This window comes from Eumetopias jubatus, unplaced genomic scaffold (assembly GCF_037043125.1).
Source record: "Eumetopias jubatus isolate StellerSeaLion01/CBP00866 unplaced genomic scaffold, mEumJub1_p1.0 scaffold_13, whole genome shotgun sequence".
Lineage (NCBI taxonomy): Eukaryota > Metazoa > Chordata > Mammalia > Carnivora > Otariidae > Eumetopias > Eumetopias jubatus.
In genome coordinates, this window is record NW_028274819.1 from 11,030,415 (window position 1) to 11,049,799 (window position 19,385).

The following is a 19,385-nucleotide window of genomic DNA, read 5'->3' on the forward strand; positions in this document are numbered from 1 at the left end:
GTCTATTCAGGTCCTCTGCCCATCTTTTAATTGGGTTTTTTAAAACATGAAATTGTGTAAGTTCTTTATATATTTTGGATATCAACCTCTTTTTGGATATATGATTTGCAAATATCTTCTCCCATTCAGTAGTTTGCCTTTCTGTTTTGTTGTTGGTTTCCTTTGCTGTGCAAAAGCTTTTTAGTTTGATATAATCCCATCTGTGTATTTTAGCCTTTATTTTGTTTGCCTGAGGAGACTGGTACAAAAAAATATTGCTAAAATTGATGTTAAAGAGCTTCCTGCCTATGTTTTCTTCTAGTAGTTTTATGATTTCAGGTCTTACATTTAAGTCTGTAATCCATTTTGAATTTATTTTTGTATACGGTGTAAGATAGTGGTCCAGTTTCATTCTTTTGCATGTTAGCTGTCCAGTTTACCCAATTCCATTTATTGAAGAAACTGTCATTTCCCCATTGTATATTCTTGCACCTTTTATCATAGATTAATTGACTATTTAAAAGTGTGGGTTTATTTCTGGGCTTTCTATTTCATTCCATTGATGTTATGTGTCTGTTTTTGTGCCAGTATTATACTGTTTTGATTACTATAGCTTTGTAGTAATGTTTGAAATCAAGGAGTGTGATAACCTCCAGTTTTGTTTTTCTTTCTGAACATTGCTTTGGCTATTTCGGGTTTTTCTGTGGTTCCGTACAAATTTTAGGATTCTCTGTTCTAGTTCTGTGAAAAATGCTTTTGGTATTTTGATGGGGATTGCATTGAATCTGTAGATTACTTTGGGTGGTATGGACATTTAACAATATTCTTCCAGTTCACGAGCACAGCATATCTTTTCATTTATTTGTGTCACTTCAATTTCTTTCATCAGTGTCTTACAGTTTTCAGAGTACAAGTCTTTTATTTCCTTGGTTAAATTTATTCCCAGGTATTTTATTCTTTTTTATGCAATTGTAAATGGGATTGTTTTCTTAATTTCTCTTTCTGATAGCTCATTATTAGTGTATAGAAATGCAACTGATTTCTGTATGTTAAGTTTGTATCCTGTGACTTTACTTATTTCATTTATTAGCTCTAGAGTTTTTGGTGGAGTTTTTAGGGTTTTCTATATCTAGTATCATGTCATCTTTAAATAGTGACAGTTTTACTTCTTTCTTTCCAGCTTGGGTGACTTTATTTCTTTTTCTTGCCTAATTTCTATGGCCAGGACTTCCAATACTATGTTGAATAAAAGTGGTTAGGCTGGGCATCCTTATTCTTGATCCTAGAGGAAAAGCTTTCATTTTTGAGTATGATTGTGGTTGTGGGTTTGCCATATATGGCCTTTATTATGTTGAGGTATATATCTTCTGTACTAACTTTGTTGAGAGTTTGCTTATCTTTTAATATGTACATTTTTAAATCACCTCTAAAATTTTTGAGGGCTGGGGGCTTCTCTTATCTTTAGGTATACCCCTCTGTACTTAACAGTATGCCTTACCCATAGTAGGTGCCCTGCGGATATTTTGCTAATGTCTCTTTCTCTAACCAGATAATAAGCTCTAAGAGGAGAGATCTCTGCTCATTTTTGCTCACCAGTAGGCTGAGATCAACAGATATTTTTGGATGAATGAATGAATGATTTCCCAATGATTGGTTTGTGTCTTACTTTAAGATTTTTGTTCTTTCTTGCAGCAGAATACATACTAGGTAAGAGTTACAGTAAGTCACCAAGGGAAGAGGTGAGTAAAGGGCAAACATGACTCCAGAGGAAAACCTTAAGTTAGCTTTGATTTTGCCACCATATGATCCTACCATATTCATTTTATATTGCGTGGTCCTCTTTAGTTCAGAACACACAACCAAGTTTTGAATTAAAGAACTGTAGACTTGGGCTGCCTGGCTGTGCTGGTCAGAAGAGCACACAACTCTTGATCTCAGGGTTGTGAGTTTGAGCCCCACGTTGGGTGTAGAGATTACTTAAATAAATAAAAATTTAAAAAAAATTTTAGACTTAGGAAAATTTCCAATTTCAGCCCTCCCCATCAATGTTTTAGGTTTTGCACCAAGAATTTAAAACATATCAGATCTATGAGTGAACTCATGCTAAATCAGTCTGAAGCTACCATTTCGATGTATTGAATCTTTGACTATTCTCTTGTCAAAGTGTAAAATTAATTTCCTGGCTTGATTTCATTACTTCCTATTGACAGACTGTGACAATGCTTGAAGTGTAAAGCCACATTTTGAATAATGAGAAGAGGAAATGTGTATCTTGCTCATGTTTTATGTAGCTCCAAACATTTCCAAAGGAAAAAAAGGCCCTTAGTACCCAACTATAGAGGAATATTGAATTATTCTATATTGACGCAATGAAGTACTAAGTTACCATGAAAAATAACTTATGAAAATTATATATCAATAAGTAAAAATATGTATGATATAATGTTAAGTATGAAAAGCAGATTATGTAGTGATTGCAACTAGGTACAATTATGTATCACTGTGAACTGGGGTGACCAACCATCCTGGTTTGCCTCTCACTTATTTGGGTTTTAGCACTGAAAGTTCTGCATTTCAGGAAGTCCTTCAGTCCCAGATTGACTGGGGTGGTTAGTCACCCCATTAGGAACAAATTGCCAAAGGGATAATTGGGGAGAAATCATAGCAATTACTTTCATTCTTCTTCAACAATACACATTAGTGCTGTCTCATAAGGAGTTACATGAGGTCAGTAAAAACTAATTATTTGAGATCATAAAAATGAATAAAATAACTAATATAATACAGTATGCTAATTATACTTGAATAAAAAATATACTTAAAACTATATATTAAAGACAATGGATTCGGAGAGGGATCCTCAATATATATTTCAGAAGTGGAGAAAATAAGATAGAGGTGAGATCTTGTCTTCTTTGAAGGTCCTCTCATCAGTTGTTTTCCTCTGGTCTGCCACTGCTCTTGTCCCTTTCTTCTAGTTCAAGGCAAGATTGCCTGTTTTATATTTTAGCCACATTCTGGAGTGCTAAGTGGGAGAAATCTGTTATTCAATTATTAAATTTTCCATGAAAATTTTCCTTGGGAATCTGTGTGTAAGAATACGCTGGCATAAATAGCTGAAGTCCTGACATCACACAGTTCAAACTCAGATTGAGCTTATGTGAATATGAAGTTAAGGCTATGGGAGCTTCCCTCATGGGTTGACATCACAAGAACACAGAAGACTGGGCAAACACCATATTGGAATCATCGGTTTCAGACAAGAACACAAATACAGTTTTATTCATTTAAAGCTAATTTTGAGGACTTTACATAGAGAAATGTCTCATCTCTTTTTTTTTTCTAATCACAGAAAATATCTTCTATTGGTGGTCCCTAAAAAAGTAGAAATATCACAAGGAGTAGAAATCTCTTTGTATACCTGCCAGAATCTGGCAGCACTTAAATATCGAAAATGCTCAAATGTAATTGATAGATTATATTAACATTCTTTCTATGTAGGGTACTAGTATGTCTTAACATAAACAGGAATTGAGAAGTAAGGTAGCTATTGCCTGAGATTTGGCATCATAACTAATTATATTATTTTCAAGCATGATCTTCTTTTTTGAAAATGTCCATAGCACTTAGTGTCTGCATTATGTAATCTACAGCTAAGTATATATTAATGATGTAAGTAGTTTTCCAAATGTTGTGAATGTTTAAATTTTTTCATCCCCAAGGAGTAAAACTTGATTCCTGACTCTTTTGTGTTTCTCTCAACACCTATCTCATGCTGGTCAGAGAGCAGGTGCTTATTAAAACCTGTTGACTTTGCTCAAGTAGTTTATGCAGGCAGTTTGGTTATTTCAGACATTATAGGATTTGAGTAAGAAGATCTGGGTCTGAAAAAAGGCTCTCAAAATTACTAGCTGTGACCACTGACAAATTACCTTTACTTATTTATAAATTACTTAGCCTCTTTGAATCATTTGTAAAATATGGATGGGTTTTTTTTTCTTGATTATAGAAGATCAAATGTAATTATTTGATAAACTACTTTGTGAACTGGAAATTACAAATACAACTGTTGATTATCATTTAAGATTTGGGTACTCATTATGGCATTTTCTTTGATTCTTCTCTTGCCTAAAGGCTAAAAGTAGGTAGACAGTGCAACCAAGAGCCTAGAGCAGGAGCTAAGAAAAGTTAAGACAGATACAGACATGTCCATTTATAAGCTGTGCTGTTTGTACAAAGAAAGGGTTGGTATTGGCCACTTAGAGCTTCCGTGATGGGGTGTGGATGCTCTAAGAATGTACCACAGTGTCAGCCCCATAGAAAGATGGAATAGTTCCTTATTGCACCTCAGTATTACGATTTTTTACTTTCCTTAAGACAGTGGTGCAAAAGAGACTCCACAAAATATGTAGATGTGGAAGGAATTAAAGATAGTTTCAGGATGGCCTGGAGCCCACGTTTATCTTTCTCATTAGGGGCAGAGATGGAATTGCCACTTTGACCACTACTACAAAGTCTTATCTAAGGAAAAGGCTAGTGAGAAATCATGCAGCGCAGCACCTAGTCTGCCTTGTAATGTAAATAAGCTGCCCCAGACAGGAAACATGCTGACATGCTTTGCCTGCAGTGGCTGTGTTATCTGCATGAGAGAGAGAGAGTGAGCGTGAGTGAGCTGTGGTCACTCTGTGCAAAGGCCAGAGAGACAGATGGAGGATACTTGCAGAAGGCCTCAGGAAATGGGGGTGGATATGTCTCTTGGAAGCTATGAACACTAGTTTCTAATGCCTAAGAAAAAGAAACAGAAAGAAAAAAAAATCATTTAAGGAATGCTGTCATTTTCTATTGGTGAAGGTTCCTGATCCTGGGGAGGTTCTGGAAAATTTACTTCCATTTCTTCTTCTTCTTCTTGGACTGGAATAATTTCAATCTCTTCTTCATTCTTTGGTTGGGAAGATGTTTCAGTCAGCTCAACCATTTCATCTGTTGTTTCAACTGGCTGTTCTTTTTTTCCTTCAGCAGCTAACAGGACAACTACATCCTAGGACACAAAATTAAACAAACGTTTCTTGACCTTTTATATTGGCACATTCGTCAACAAACTATGAATATCTATCAAATACCTCCTGGTTTTTATGCTGTTTATGTTATTTCCTATATATCTCCAAATACCAGGACTGATTTCCCAAGGGATCAAGTCACTTATCAAAGCTCATCTTCAAGGTCAGCAGATACTTGCCACATTGCCTGGAATGATCACACAGTATTTGGGAAAAGAACACTGCAGTGATTGAGGAATTTAGATTCTAGTTTTGATTTGCCTTTATTGGATATAACCTTGGGAAGGTTGTTTTCCCTCGAATCCTGTTTTTCTCATCTGTAAAATGAAGGAACTGTGATGATTTCTAAATTTTAAGCTAACATTCTGTAGTTCGGAGCAGTTGATAATCAGTCTGTCACTGGGATATTCCTATCTCCCAAATGTGGAGCCTCTCTGAACCTATTGTTTTGGAAGAGAGATTTGATGAAAAGGTGCAGGTGGGCAGGGGAGGGAATAGTGAGAAATTAAGTGGATGAACCAGTGCTTTTATCAGCCTTCAACCTGCAGCCACCCCACTTTTACACGGTCAGTGTGGAATCATGAAATCGAGATGGGCATGTGGAGTGAAGAGGAACTCAGGGTCAGTAAGTGCACATATCAGAGGGCTGTATCCTCTGTCTAAACTTTAGGCTTATTTCAAATTTCAAGACACTTTTGCTTCATTAGGTATTTTCTGCTTTCCAGAAATCTGCCAAGACCATTTTTCATGAAGCTCTTAGTCTCAAAGATATATTAGATTACATTTGCCGTAAATGATTTTTTATGTAGATATGATTTCCCAGAGGGGGTTAGTGGACAGGGTGGCTACTACTTACAGATTTAGGTTTGGAGCACAGTTGTTTCCATTCATGCTCAACAATGCCAGCCATCACAAGTTTCTGGAAGAAGGTAAAGATCATCATCACAGCAAAAATGCCCTGAAGAATGACAGAAAAAACAAGGGCAAAAATATAATAGTAGCTCAAAGAATATGGTTGCTGCTCAGGGGGCACCTGAGTGGCTTAGTCGGTTAAGCGTCTGCCTTCGGCTCAGGTCATGATCCCAGGGTCCTGGGATCGAGTCCCGCATTGGGCTCCCTGCTCCCCGGGGGGCCTGCTTCTCCCTCTCCCACTCCCCCTGCTTGTGTTCCTGCTCTCACTGTCTCTCTCTCTCTCTCTCTGTCAATTAGATAAATAAATAAAATCTTTAAAAAATATTAAAAAAAAAAATATGGTTGCTGCTCGGTCAGTGACTGTTGGCTAAAATTAAGATTAGAAGTTCAGTTCTTTAGGTAATGATCAACTATAAGAACTACTATTATCTTTAAAACCCTAATGCTTAGCACAACTGGCACACCACAGATAGTTAATGCATGTTGCTGATAGAAAATAAGGCAACGGTAATTAGTTGCAGAATCAATCCTATGTAGGAAAAATTAACCACTGAATCCCAAATTAAGTTGTATCCAGCTTTAGGTGGTATGGTATCACAGTGAAGGAAACCTATCTATACTTGGAAGATACATTTTCCGCCTTCAAACTCTACCCAAAAAACTCATTGAGGCAAAAGATGTTCATAATAACGTAGGTACTTCTTCAGTGTCCATCTTAATCATACTAATAATTATTAACCAGGATTAATAATAATAATAATTAATTTTAAAGCAAACACATAACATTTTCTGTGTACCAGTTCTAAGCATTTTGCATATGTTAACTTAATCACTCAAAACAGCCCTACGAGATAAGTACTGTTAATTTCAATTTTACAGCTGAAGAAACTGAGGCAGAATGTGGTTAAAATTCTTGCCCAAAAGCTGTATAGGCAGTAAGTGGCAGATATCTTAATCCAGAGTTGACACTCATAATAAAAACAGTAAACTTCTTCCCTGAAAAGAAACCTGATTTCACACTTACCAAGAAAACAGATCGTATGCTGTCACAATATTGTATAGACAGAGAGTTTTTCTCAGCAGGGTTAGCTGGTTCACAGTTGTGTATGTTAATATATGGTGTGGAAACTTTAATAAGATTCAAATTATCCATTTTAAAAAAATGGGAAATGGTAATATTAAATATGTCCATGATCAAAAAAATTATTCCAGAAATAGCAGCAAAGAGGCTCAATGAGTTCATTATCATTTTCCCTTTGACCTGAAATGGAGACACGAAGATTTGTTAATGGGGTTTGATTTCATTTGGTGAATCTAAGCTAGGAAGGAATTCCAGATCCCATTCCTCTGACTCACAAGGGCACTACACCTACATCATATTAAACCATACTTCTCTCAGTGGTTTTAGTGTCCTTGTCACTGTAATGACAACCTTCATCTCTAACTTGCATTCCTTCCTTGGTCTTCCCCATCTCATTTTAACCCTTCATATCCAGTTTATCAAGAGAAAATTCTAAGAGTCATCCTAAATCCTTCTATTTTGTACCCCTGTACTTGCTTTCACTGCCACTGCCCTCACCCTGGTAGGCATTCAGTAAATATTGGTTGAGTAAGTGACTATAAATAGTATTCAGATTATGTCTGCATAGGAAGGTAGAGGGAACAGGGGGGAAGGAGTTTCTTCTATCACAATGAGGTGAGATGGTTCTGTGGGTTTAGGGAGGGAAGGAGCAGATAGAACCCTCTGGGTCTATACCAACAAGTGGAAACAAACAGTGGCAAGAACACCACCACCTACTCCCTGTTGACACAGGTTGCAATCAGCCTCAGCCTGCCATCTTTCAAAATGTCATTAGGGCTGATGTCTCTAGGTAGCGTAGGTAAAGGGTGTCAGAGGGAGTGTTCTACTTGCAGGAATGATAAAAGGTCAAAACAGGAAAATATATATGGCAAGTACCTAATAGTATAGGATTATTGATGATTATTTTAAGACATACATAGCTCATCCCTGGCAATAAGACCTACAGATGGCAAGTCAGTAGGACTGGCTATATCTGGAGAATAAAACAACTTGTTCCCCCCAAAAAAACTGAGTTTGTCAGACCACTCTAGAGAAGAGCCATTTCCATTCATTCAATCCCTCACTGACTTTGGAAGTGACACAAATTAGTAATAACTTGTTAGTAAGTATAAAAAACTTGGGGGAGGAACTTGCTGGTAAGCTCATGACCCTGGGTGTAAATGTGTTGTAGGGTGTAAATGTGTTATAGAGTAAGTCCCTTTGTAGCTTCTTGAAGCCTCTGAAGCACTTTCATGTATATCAGGCCATTCATCCTCATGACAATATGGTAGCACCATTTTATAGAGGTACATAGAGGTAAACTGACTTGCTCAAAGTTAACGAGGATTAAGTGAATCACAGTATTGATTAGAGTTTTCCTAAATGGTGGTTTAAGAGAAATGACACAGTTCTCAAAGAGATCTGTTACTCTCACACATTTAACACTCATTAGACCATAGCATGTTGCTGTTCATGGGTCAGCCTATAATTCTGTTTCCATGGACATAATTCAGGTCGGTCTCATTTCCAAGTTTATTATGAATAACATCACAGCAGCTCTCTAGAGAATCTTTTGCTTTTGGGGATTGAGAGATAACTCAGTGCTACTGTGATCCCATAGGTCTTTTTGTTTTCAACTGAGAAAGTAGATATTTCTCTATTGTGGGGAAAGAAGGACATACGATTACTTGCCAAACTCTTCCTGGGGTTTTTGTCTGCTGTTGCCAGGAGTGATCCAGAAATGATATACTGTGAAAAAAGAGGTGGTGGGTGGGGAAGGTGTGGGGGACATGGGATAAGAGAGGCAGAGAGGGAGAGAGGTCACTTTTCACATTGAGAACTGGTTGTAAAAAAGCTATCCACATTTCCAGCCACTTTCACAAAACTGTCCAGCCATTTTTACAGTATTCATTCTTCAGCAGTCACATTTCTCCTTTATTCATGCTCAGCTATATTCAGTCTATGCCTTTTATTCAACTAACTGGGGAGCTGTGACTAGGAATATAGTAAGACCAGAGGCAGAACTCATGTTTTCAGGTCAATGAATACTAACAACTGTGAATTTGAAAGTTTTATTTTTAGTTTTTCTTTTTTAAATTCGTGGAATTTCTCTTTGGAGTTCATGGTGGTTTAAAGGACTGATGCCAATGAAGAGTGAATCAGTGTGGAAGGAAATACGTGGCCTGAAGACCATAGGCGCTCCACTAAAACATTGGCCACTGCAGGAAGTGATGGCGATTATTTCTTATCTTCCTTGTCTACTGTTCAGGCCATAAAATGGAGGAAACTCTTGTTCTAATCCATCTCTCTTTGTTCTGAAAATTTCAATCCTGGACACATCTTTATAGTGGCAACTATGGAAGTATCATGATGGTATAAACATGGCTACCCCATACCACACCCAGACAAGGTTACAAGCTTGGAAAACATGTACATGAAAGAGCCATAAGGATTGCTGCTCTGCTGATAAGCCAGAGGAGAGTCATTTGGGATGGGACTGATTTTTACCACCTGCGACACAGCTACACAGAACTCTAGGAGAAAGGACCAGGTGGGAGGAAATGGGATGCTCCTCTGACTTCCTGCTTTCTGAAACACCATGCTGTACGGTCCAAATGTTTAGTGCCCTTCTCCCCCCTCTCCACATTGACTTTGGAGAGGTCCCACATTGGACAATCTTCCCTCTGAATTCACGTGAAGCATAACCACTGACTTTCAATGGGATTCATGCTCAATTTAGTCAACTTCTCTTTCCAGTAAATTATTTTAACCTCATAACCTATTTCCCAGCCATGTACTTTCCTCAGCCTTTTTGTCTGCATCACTTCCCAAATGGTTGTTAGCTTTTACTCACCATAATGCCTCCCCAGAGAGGGTACCACACAGTTATACATATAGGTGCATAGATATCCGTGTGAATCATCAGGAGGCCGCCTAGGGCAGTGTGGAAGAGCCCATTCATAATCTGGACGGCCTGGAGAGAGAATGGGGGCACTGATGATGAACTGAAGTCATCATCAAGTCAGAAAACAAAGGTAAGGCTAGAAGCTCCTGACTTGGGGTTGCGTAAAATGCCTAAAGGAAGTGGCGGAGGTGCCAAGACCTTTGTCTTGTTCAGATCCGTTTTCCCCACCACCTGGGGCATTTCCAAGGCAGATATGTCTGGGATGCTGGTGAAAAACTTGGATGGGAGACCCCTAAATACGCAAACCACAAAATCAAAAGGAGAAAGATCACTGTGGTAATTTCTCTGCACATCCCTGATTTGGCACATTGTGTCAGATGTAAAGAACATCTCGGGTTGGGTCAAATACCTTCTAGTTGGATTGCAGTCTGTACCTAGCCTACAGCATCTGCTTCTGTAGGCCAGAAAGTCTCTAGGATACAGAATGGAGTGCAGCTGACTTACCCCTAATGTCTTAGATTCTCTCATGAAGAAGTTTTGTGTAGGGCCCACCAATGAAGGCATCCTTTTGGGAATTATTTTTTGAACAGGATGCATGGCAGTAGGACCTTTCATAGGATCTGCTTGGAAAGTTCCACTCCTTGAATTTCTGGGTGTCGTCATTTCACGCTTAGAACTCCTAAAAATAAATAATAAAATGGGCAGAGAGAGAGAGAGAGAGAGAGAGAGAATGGGATTTTCAGCAGTCTTTTATCTTGTCTCGTGCATCTGAATACTTTTCTCCGTATTCCTTCCATGAGTGTTGTTGAGGGTACATAGACATGGCCTCTTCCCAGTGGCTTTGGGTCTGGGGCAAAGCCTACTGCTGTGTTTGAAGACAGGATCTGAAGGGGGCATCTCAGGCAAGGACCCACGCGCCCAGGGATCCCTGCCAGGATTCTTTTTTTTAATTTTGAAATTGTTTTAATTTACAAATACAAAACACCGTGGAAGACAAAAAAATGAAAGAAAAACACAAAACATATAGGCAAATTTTTACTCCATGAGCTTCTCAAACCCTCACTTATTCACTAATTCCAAGATGAAAAATTCTTCTAAAAAGGTATTCAACCGCCAACAATGATGATATTAATAGGGATAAGGATTAATTTCACAAAAAAGCCAATGAATCCCGTTATAGCAAATCCTATTGCTGTTGCCATGGCAATCTTCTGGAATTCTTTTCTGTCAGGTTTAGTGCATCTTTTAACCACCCGGATTGAGTCCTTCACAAACTGCCGACTTGGCTCAACAAACTGCATTACCTGATCCATGATGCCTGCCAGCCAACTGCTCAGACACCGGCAACACGTAGCACAAAAGTGAACTGATTTCCCTGCCGGGATTCTTGACGACAATGTTTGGGGCACGCTTTATCATTGTAGAGAAATCCATGTTTGTCTGTCTGCATGTCCCGTGTGTCTCTCATTCCTGGATGCTTTTCTTATACTCTCATATTGGAAAATGTATTTTGTCATTGCCTTATCCTCAGCCTTTTGCTTATCTGCTTTTGTCCATTGTGATGGGCCAGAGGCATCATGAAGGAGTATGGTGAGGCCTGTTAGAGTCAGTAGGAGCTGATTCTAGTCTCCTCTACCACCAACTCTGTAACCTAGAATAAATCACTTTGAGGAGGCTCTCTACGGTTGTTTGTAAGACCGTGGCCTCCTGAGACAGGTTGCCTGGGTTCAAATTGTGATTATTCTGTTGCTGTGAAACTACAGGCAAGTTCTTTAAATTCTCTGGGCCTCAAGTTTTTCAACTGCAAAATGGGAATTATCGTTCTTGTCTTACAGTATAAGGTTTTTGTAAGACTTCAATGGACTCATGGTCTGTGCATGGCTGGTGTCTTTTCATTCGGGTGTAGCTCAAATGTCAGCTCCTCAGAAAAAGCCTTGCCTGAATCCTTAGTCCACAGTGATCCTCATTCACAGCACCCCAGTTCTTTGCATCATGGCACTTACCACTATGGGGAATTACCTTGATTATTTGCTTGCTTGTTTATTAGCAGTCTCTCCCCACTAGAATATAAATTCTATCAAAGCAGAGACTTTGACCCTCTTGTTCAGTATCTAAATTATGTGGATTGAGTTGCTGAGGAAATAAATGTATGTAAAGCACTCGTGTCTGGATAATTATTACTTGTTTTTGTTGCTGTTCTAGTTCTTGGTATTATTACCTTTAGGAGCATTAGTTCCTGTTCTTCCCATTGGAAAAATGAGACCAGTACCCCTGTCACAGATACATTGTGAGAAATAAGTAAGTTCGCATATGAAAGTGCCTCATACATGGGGAGAAAGTAGGAAGTGCTGTCTGTTCTTAGATTTCATGATTTATTCATTTCTGAAGTTAGTGATTATTACCAAGACCCTTCCCAGTTCTCATGTTGTAAGACTGTTCAACTGTCTTCATCTGTGCTTCCTTTTGGCATTTATTTGTTTATGTCAATTACTTACATGAATTCCATTGGATCTTTCCTGGGCCCTGGAAATCTCTCTTTAGGGACACATGTTTGGTCTCATCTTTGTCAACTGTAAGTCATGTAAGGGGCCTTGGAGACCAAGACTGTCTGCCCAGCTTGCTTATCCTGTTGAAGTCACACTGAGCTGGGTGCCTGTAGGTGTGCTGTGGGACAGGTGCTTGGGAGTCTCCCAGGTCTCGTGTTTGCACCCACCTTATAGTGACAAAGAGATTTCACATCTGAAGTTCATTTAAGCCTCACAGAGTGGACAAGGGATGAATTGTTGGTTCTATTGTGTGGAAAAGGTGATAGGGGCATGAAATTGTTAGGTCACTTGTTCCAGTTACATGGCTACTAGAGATTGAAAATGAGGGCTTGGACTTACCTAACAAGGTATCTGTGGCTACTTTGGCCCCTGTGCAGAACAGGGGTTCAGCCTTTCACTTATGAACCTCTCCCCTCTTCAGATGGATGTGCTATTTGGGTGACTAGAAAGCAATTGAAATCAGAATATTTTTCAGGACCACGGGCTGAAGGGAAGAGAGGAGACTTCAACTGGGTATTTTGCACTTGATTTTGCTTCACCTCTCAATTACCAGGTGTCATGTGGTCTTGGAGGTTTTGGTGCTTTGCACCACAAACCAACCAACAAGATCACTGACGAAAAGGAATGTATTAATATAGCCCATGAAGGAGTTTACAGACTGATTCTTATCACCAGGCAGAATTTTTGGAACTGGTTAAAACCTGAGAAACCATTCTGTTCATTTGACAAATGAGGAAGCTGCAGCCCAGGGATGGGCTGTGGCTCGTTACAGATCTTGCAATCGGTGACAAACCAGAAGACAGTCACTGTGGCTCTGAGGCTGGCGCTCTTTCTGCTGCCTCGCGGCCAGACCACGTAGTTCAGTTGTTTACTGAGCACCCTCTGCATGCCTGGGATGTCATGCATATAGTGCCAAGCCGCCTGCCTTACTAAGTAGTCATTTTGTCTTTTTTGCAGATGTGGAAGTGCAAGCCCAGAGAGGTTAGTTTTCCCCTTGGTAAGAAGGGAATGAGCTGGAGCCCCCACATTCCTCTCCAGAGGGCTCTTTTTAGTGAGGACAACTTAAAGAGCAAAGGGTCATCAGTTCTCTGGACAGACGAAGACAACTGGACTACTGTTGTTTTAATTTCTCCTTATTTTTCAACTGCCTGAGGCTGTGTCTGTATTATTGGTGAGATAAACCTCCGTATAAGCCGAGTTCTACTGGGGCCATGTCTGCAATGGCTAGTGGCAGTAATGACCGTTGGGGAGAAATATTTTATTTCACTATTAAAATTGATGTCTCACTATGGCAACTCTATTTCTATGAAGCCTTCAACACGTATTATGTAAAATAGTAGTTTATAAACATAAACATACCCGTTTCGATATGCTACTTCATTTTTTATGGAAATAATCTCTCTAAAATATATACATATTTTTATGCCAGAGCATTGTAGACTAGTACTCAAATTTTTGTTGTATGGGAATATATAAAATTAGAGCACATACTCCTAAGGATATCATAGATTCCTGCAGCTTTGCCCTATCATTGTTTTTTAATTTTTCACAATGACTTAAAGTGCCCAACACACAGTTGTGCTCAAAGCCTAGTTGGTCCATTAGCAAGGGTTACTGGGCACATTGGTCAGAATGTGATCACAGTAGGATTTTGTTTTCACTAAACTATATTACCATCAGGGCTCAGTCGATCAGACACTGCCCCATATTTCATTACAGTGACTTCTGCAAATCTTTTTTTGGTTTTTAAAAGGCACCACTGTTTCTGTGTGCATCCGCTGCGGAAAATCTCACAGCCTTTATGGGTTTTGGTTCAAATAATGACTTTTAGGTCCAGTAATTACATCATATAATGAGAAGGTCAAAGCTGCCTAGGTTTTGTTACCTCAACTTCCTCCTTTGCCACTCAAAATAGTTCTGCATTTTTATCCTTTCTGGCCTCAGGTGCGTATTATCTCTGAGGAAGGATGTTCTGACTTCCTTTCCCTCTGCCTGTGCTCCTCAGCCATCCCCATCTGCCAGGACGTCAGTCCTTCAGAGAAAGTGGTTCTTGCACCTTCAGTCTTTATTTGCGGTGCTGTGCCACGGAAAGTGCTAGTCCCGGCTCTGCTGCTTGCCACTTCTCTTGCCTCACTATTCAGAGTGCTGTTTGGGAACGTGAGGTGATTTGCAATTTATAATGTACTAAACACTCAAATAAGAACGGTTACTACTGGGCCTTTTGGTGATTAAAATGTGCTGCAGTGTCCCCATTCCCAGCCCCCTTCCTTCAATCTGGCAATGTCCCCAGCCGCTGTCTAGTGTCCCCCCTCTCTTAGTGCCAGCTTCTTCCAAGCTTGTCGCCTCCACCTCCTCACCACCCACTCGCTCCCTGAGCTTCGCTGCCTGCCGGATGCTGCCAGAGCCACTCAGCTGAGGCTGCTGTGTCCGAGGACTGTGCTGCAGAGTCTGTGGTCTTTCCTCAGGCAGGACCACTCAGATTGCTTTATTTCTGTTCCTCTGTCCCCCAGGCTTAAAGAGCGGGAGCCATGTTTCTCTCCAGCTCCTTCATCTCCATGTTCGGTCAGTCGTGCCGCCTCTTCCTCTGTAAGGGGTCTTGGTGTGTGGACCATTTTCTACTCCCAGTGTCACCCCATGAATTTGATTCTCATTTCCCCTCCTGGGTTAGCACAAAAGTCCTACTCTTCTGCCTTCAGTCTTTCTCTTGTCTAATCCATCCTCTGTAGAGCCACTAGATCAGGCGCCAAATCACCACTTGAAGGCCTGCGCATTCTGAGCTTGAACTCTGTCTGGGCTGTTATTGCCTCTGGGAGAAACCTGTACCTGGACCCCCCACGGCCTTCAAGGTGCAGGTCTACAGCCCTTCTGAAGCTGCACCCTACTGCTCCCCACTGGAGCCACTGATCTGGACGCATCTCCTGCTTTCTTCTTGGAACCCTGTCCACACTGAAATGCTCCCCTCCTGCCTCCTTCAGGGCCAGAATCCCCATTAGACACTCACATCACCTGAGACTCTCGCATGGCTTCTTCAAAGCCCCCAGCTCTCTGCATTCCTTCCTTGTCACCAACTGTTTTCTTTTTCATGAGCTAATACTGTAACTTTTCTAATGGGGTGTACATTTCTTAAGGGATGTCCTGCTAGGGTTACATAGAGAACCTGTTTTCTCCGGTACTATGAGCTCAATAAATGTTAAACTGAACTTCTTCCTCAGGGAAGATTTACACATAAATGCTCAGGATGTTGGACCAAAAGGTGATCGTTTCACCTCGCTTGATGATCAGTGAGATCCAGCCATTTTGTGGGAAATGGGAAAGGTAATCACATTATATATTGGTTTTAGGAAACAATTATGATGTGGCTAAAACTCATCTTTGTGGCCCTTCCTTAAATCTTCCTCGTCTACAGTACGCACTCTCACTGTAGACTTCTGTGATAGATTTGAGGCAGGAATTTTGTGCTCAGTTTGATGTCCCCCGAGTCCCCCTCCAGAAAATGTTAGCCTGTGATGTTTAACAACACCTCGGGGTATTCACCTCTAGCAGGATATCTTTGGAGAAAAAAACATTCAGAACAAGAGAAGTCGAAATATTTTCATGATAGCCATGGCTGATTATTTTCTTCTGTAGAACCAGGTGGTTCTAAGACCTTTAGGATTTTAGCTCGTTTAATCTTATATAAGGCAGGGGGTAATACATTGGTACCCATCTTAGAGGTGAGCAAACCGAGGAATGTAGAGGTTTGGTAACTTGCCTGTAGATCTGTAGGTGGTGGAGCTCCGGTTTGAGCCCAGGAGCTTGGTAACAATTCTCTTGTCTACATGCTGCAAACTGCTGCTTTTGCAGAATGGCTCCTAGTTCATTGGCCAGGCTCTCTCTTGAGAGAGGGAGTGGTTAAGGGAGTGGGTGGGCAGCAAGCCCGGGTACCCCTCCTCACATTGTGACAATACCAGAAGACCTGACCAGGGAAACCCTTGAGGGAAAGCCAAGAATCTAGTCTCCAAAACCATCCAACGCTTTACCCGTCACTCTGTTTTAGTCACTTAAACAAAGCGAACTGGCTCCTTACCTGAGTGTCCGAGGCCTTCGGGCGCGTGGCTGATTCGGATGCTTCCTGCTGAGTTCACTTCCACTGCTGGTGTCTCACATACACAGAGTGAGTGACATAAGGCAGGTCTGGGGCCTCTCATAGATACCAGGTGACAGGAAATCAGTGGCTTCTGCTACCTTGGCCTTTGCCCCAATCACTTTGGTTTAATGCACACTTACCAGAGCCAAAGGATATACAAAAAAGTTTCTGCCTTACCAGGAGGTTTCACTTCTTGAAAAGGACCCCAGGGGACTGCCTGGCGTACTTTACGCTACCCTAATTAGAAGAAATTTGCAGCCCCCACCCTGTAAGCAGGTGTGGATGGTGGATCCCCAAGGGCAAGAAGGGCTCTAGAAATTCTCTAAAGATGGGCTGTTAGGACTTTTACCTTTTTGCTTCACTTTTAGGAGTGAGTAGGTAGGAAGAAGGTATCCAAGTGGAGAGATTCAGGAATCATTAAGCCCGGTCATTTGGGAGGGTTGTAGGTATCCCTCTCCAAATATTGTCCACATTTACCCACACTTAGGGTTCTAGTGGGACCATGTATGTCTTGTGTGGGATTTACTAGAAATGGCCCAAAAGTATACGTTGGTGCTGTAGAATACATCCTCAGAAGCTTGAGGCAAGAGTTCCATGTTTTGGGATACAAACGGAAGTAGCCCTTTTACCTACAAACCCCCTCTTTTTCTTCCATCTGTCTCATTCCCTTGTGTCCCCTCTCTTTTCAGTCTGGCCTGGAGCTGTGCCACTGCTAGATCAAGTGAGAGAATGGAGGAAGCCGGTAGCCAGGAAAGTGTAAATATTTGGGAAAAAAATCAGAGGAAGTTTTGCCCAAAGATACTGTTTCCCCTGCCCCCAACTTTTTTGTTCATATGTTGGATTTCTCATTGCTTTTAATTTACTTGTCCCTTGCTTTATTTTATGAGACACCCAGGGCTGTAATTAGGTAGTTGTTTGCCTAATCTAAAAATATGGCAGCTCTCCTGACAAATTTGAGGTTAATTCCTGTCTTCCCTCCATCTCTGCCTCTATCCCTCTCTCTCTCTCCCCACCTCCTTCCTCTGTTCTCTGTTTCTCCCTCTGCCTCTCTCTATGATGACAGTTTGGATCAGAGGGTTAGAGCCGATGGGTAGTAGTAGTTCTGGAGTGCCTGATTTTGGGGTAACATCAAAACAAATGCCACCTTCCCAACATTGAAAGAGTTCATTAGTGGAACAGGCTACCATTTGAATAGAGAACTTGCTGTCATCAAGTATATACAAGTAAAAGGCATACGGTCACCTCTCATAAATCTTATAGAGGGAACAGGAGCAGAAACATAAGATCTGCTGGCTATTTAAGCATCTGGTTGTAGGTCTGATGATCTGCTGGAGTGCTTGAATGTTGGTGACAGGGATGATAATTACAGGAGATCTGAGCTGTGGGTGATTGTGAGGCCAGAGGTTGGAGTCCAGGATGATGGGTGGTCACTGGAATGTGCCATCATGTTAGTTGGCGTGGGAATTTAATAAATGCCTGGCATCAGTGAGGCTTGGACAGAGTTTTCATATCCTTTTCTCACACAACCTGAATTTTCATATCCTTTTCTCTATGTAGGCCCTGTTTTTCCAAGTCTGTCTTAAAATGTTTGTTACTCTGTTTTTGTGTGTGTGTGGCCAGTGAGATCAGTTAGGCAGCTCTTGGGTGAGTCCTCCTGAATAAACTTGAATTTGAATTTATATAAACAAACAAACTTTCATTTTGTCTTTGCTGGTTTGGATTGATTGACTGCAGTGCTGAGTGTGTTGAAATCCCAACTACAGTCTGGATTTGTCAGTAGCACTTCCTGTGTTTCATAATATTTTTTTCTCTGTAATGTTTGAGGATATTAGGTCAAACATTTACACATTTAAAATCTCTCCCCCTCTTGTCATTACCTAGTGGCCCTCTTGCTTCCAGACGATGATCTCTTTCTTAAAGTCTACACAAAATTTTATTAACTAAACTTTAATTTAGTTCATATTTGCCTTCCTTTTATTCCGAACTCTACCTCCAAACTCCATTTTTTTTTTTTTTTTTTTTTGTCCTTGGAACATTTTGCCTCTCCTGTGGAAACTACATTCTACATCATAATTACTTGTGTCCTTGCCTCACTCAGCCATTTGTCTATATGTCCCTTTAAAGTGGGGCTGGATTTTCTGATTGCTGTGAGGGATTGTGATTCTGCTTTAGTTCTCCCATCCAGATGATTATCACAGTGCTACCCAGCATCAGGAGAGCTTTGTAGTTTACGAGGCCTTCCTTCTGTCCTGAGGGACTATTTTATATTTTTAACAGGCAAATAAAATGATTTGAGCACCTACTTATATGCCAAGCACTGTCCATATAACACCTATAGTATTGATTCCATTTTATAATTGTGGGGACTAACAATCAGGAAATGAGGGAAACTGGCCCAAAGCCACATATGTGATAAAAAGTGATGCTTGGAAAGCAAAAAAAAAAAAAACCTCAATTATAAATTTAAAAGAAAACCTACCATTTACCATGTGATTTTTAAGTTCAAGGCACTGATTAAATTAGTTCACATTTCATTTAAGGCTCATGGTAAACCCATTAGGTAGGTAATATTATTGCATTTTAGTCTAGGAGTTTAAAGCTCACAAAGGTTAAATAACTTGTTCAAGTCACTAAGCTTTAAATTGTAAAACTGACATTTAGACCTAGGTCTGACTTAAAAGCCCTTACTGTTAGGTGATGGGGATTCTCACCCTTAATTATCTCACATACCCACACATCTCAGCCTCACTCAGGCACCAGATATTTTTCATCAGAACATGATTCCACTGGAAATAAATTT

The 19,385-nt window shown here is 40.4% G+C and overlaps 1 protein-coding gene and 1 pseudogene across 1 annotated transcript; both read right to left on the reverse strand.

Moving 5' to 3' along the window:
• Window positions 1–3,232: 3,232 nt before the first annotated feature.
• On the reverse strand, window positions 3,233–16,729 carry MS4A1 (membrane spanning 4-domains A1). The gene is made up of 7 exons (XM_028118231.2): window positions 16,526–16,729; window positions 10,418–10,592; window positions 9,863–9,982; window positions 8,701–8,757; window positions 6,973–7,209; window positions 5,893–5,994; window positions 3,233–5,017 (listed from the first exon to the last, which is right to left on the reverse strand). Exons 2-7 carry the CDS (start codon window positions 10,574–10,576, stop codon window positions 4,799–4,801), a joined length of 894 nt encoding a protein of 297 aa, XP_027974032.1. The 5' UTR covers window positions 10,577–10,592; window positions 16,526–16,729; the 3' UTR covers window positions 3,233–4,798.
• LOC114220387 (protein transport protein Sec61 subunit gamma pseudogene) lies at window positions 10,939–13,845 on the reverse strand (annotated as a pseudogene).
• Window positions 16,730–19,385: the final 2,656 nt, after the last annotated feature.

What these genes read in the sequence shown, in the direction of transcription:
- MS4A1 (XM_028118231.2), bottom strand. Translation starts at nt 10,576, where the DNA reads ATGACGACACCCAGAAATTCAAGGAGTGGAACTTTCCAAGCAGATCCT. An exon ending in GAGAATCTAAGACATTAGGG is followed by an intron (nt 9,983 to 10,417) that starts GTAAGTCAGCTG and finishes TTCTCTCTCCAG; the next exon opens with GCCGTCCAGATTATGAATGG. An exon ending in GCATACGATCTGTTTTCTTG is followed by an intron (nt 5,995 to 6,972) that starts GTAAGTGTGAAA and finishes GTCATTCTTCAG; the next exon opens with GGCATTTTTGCTGTGATGAT.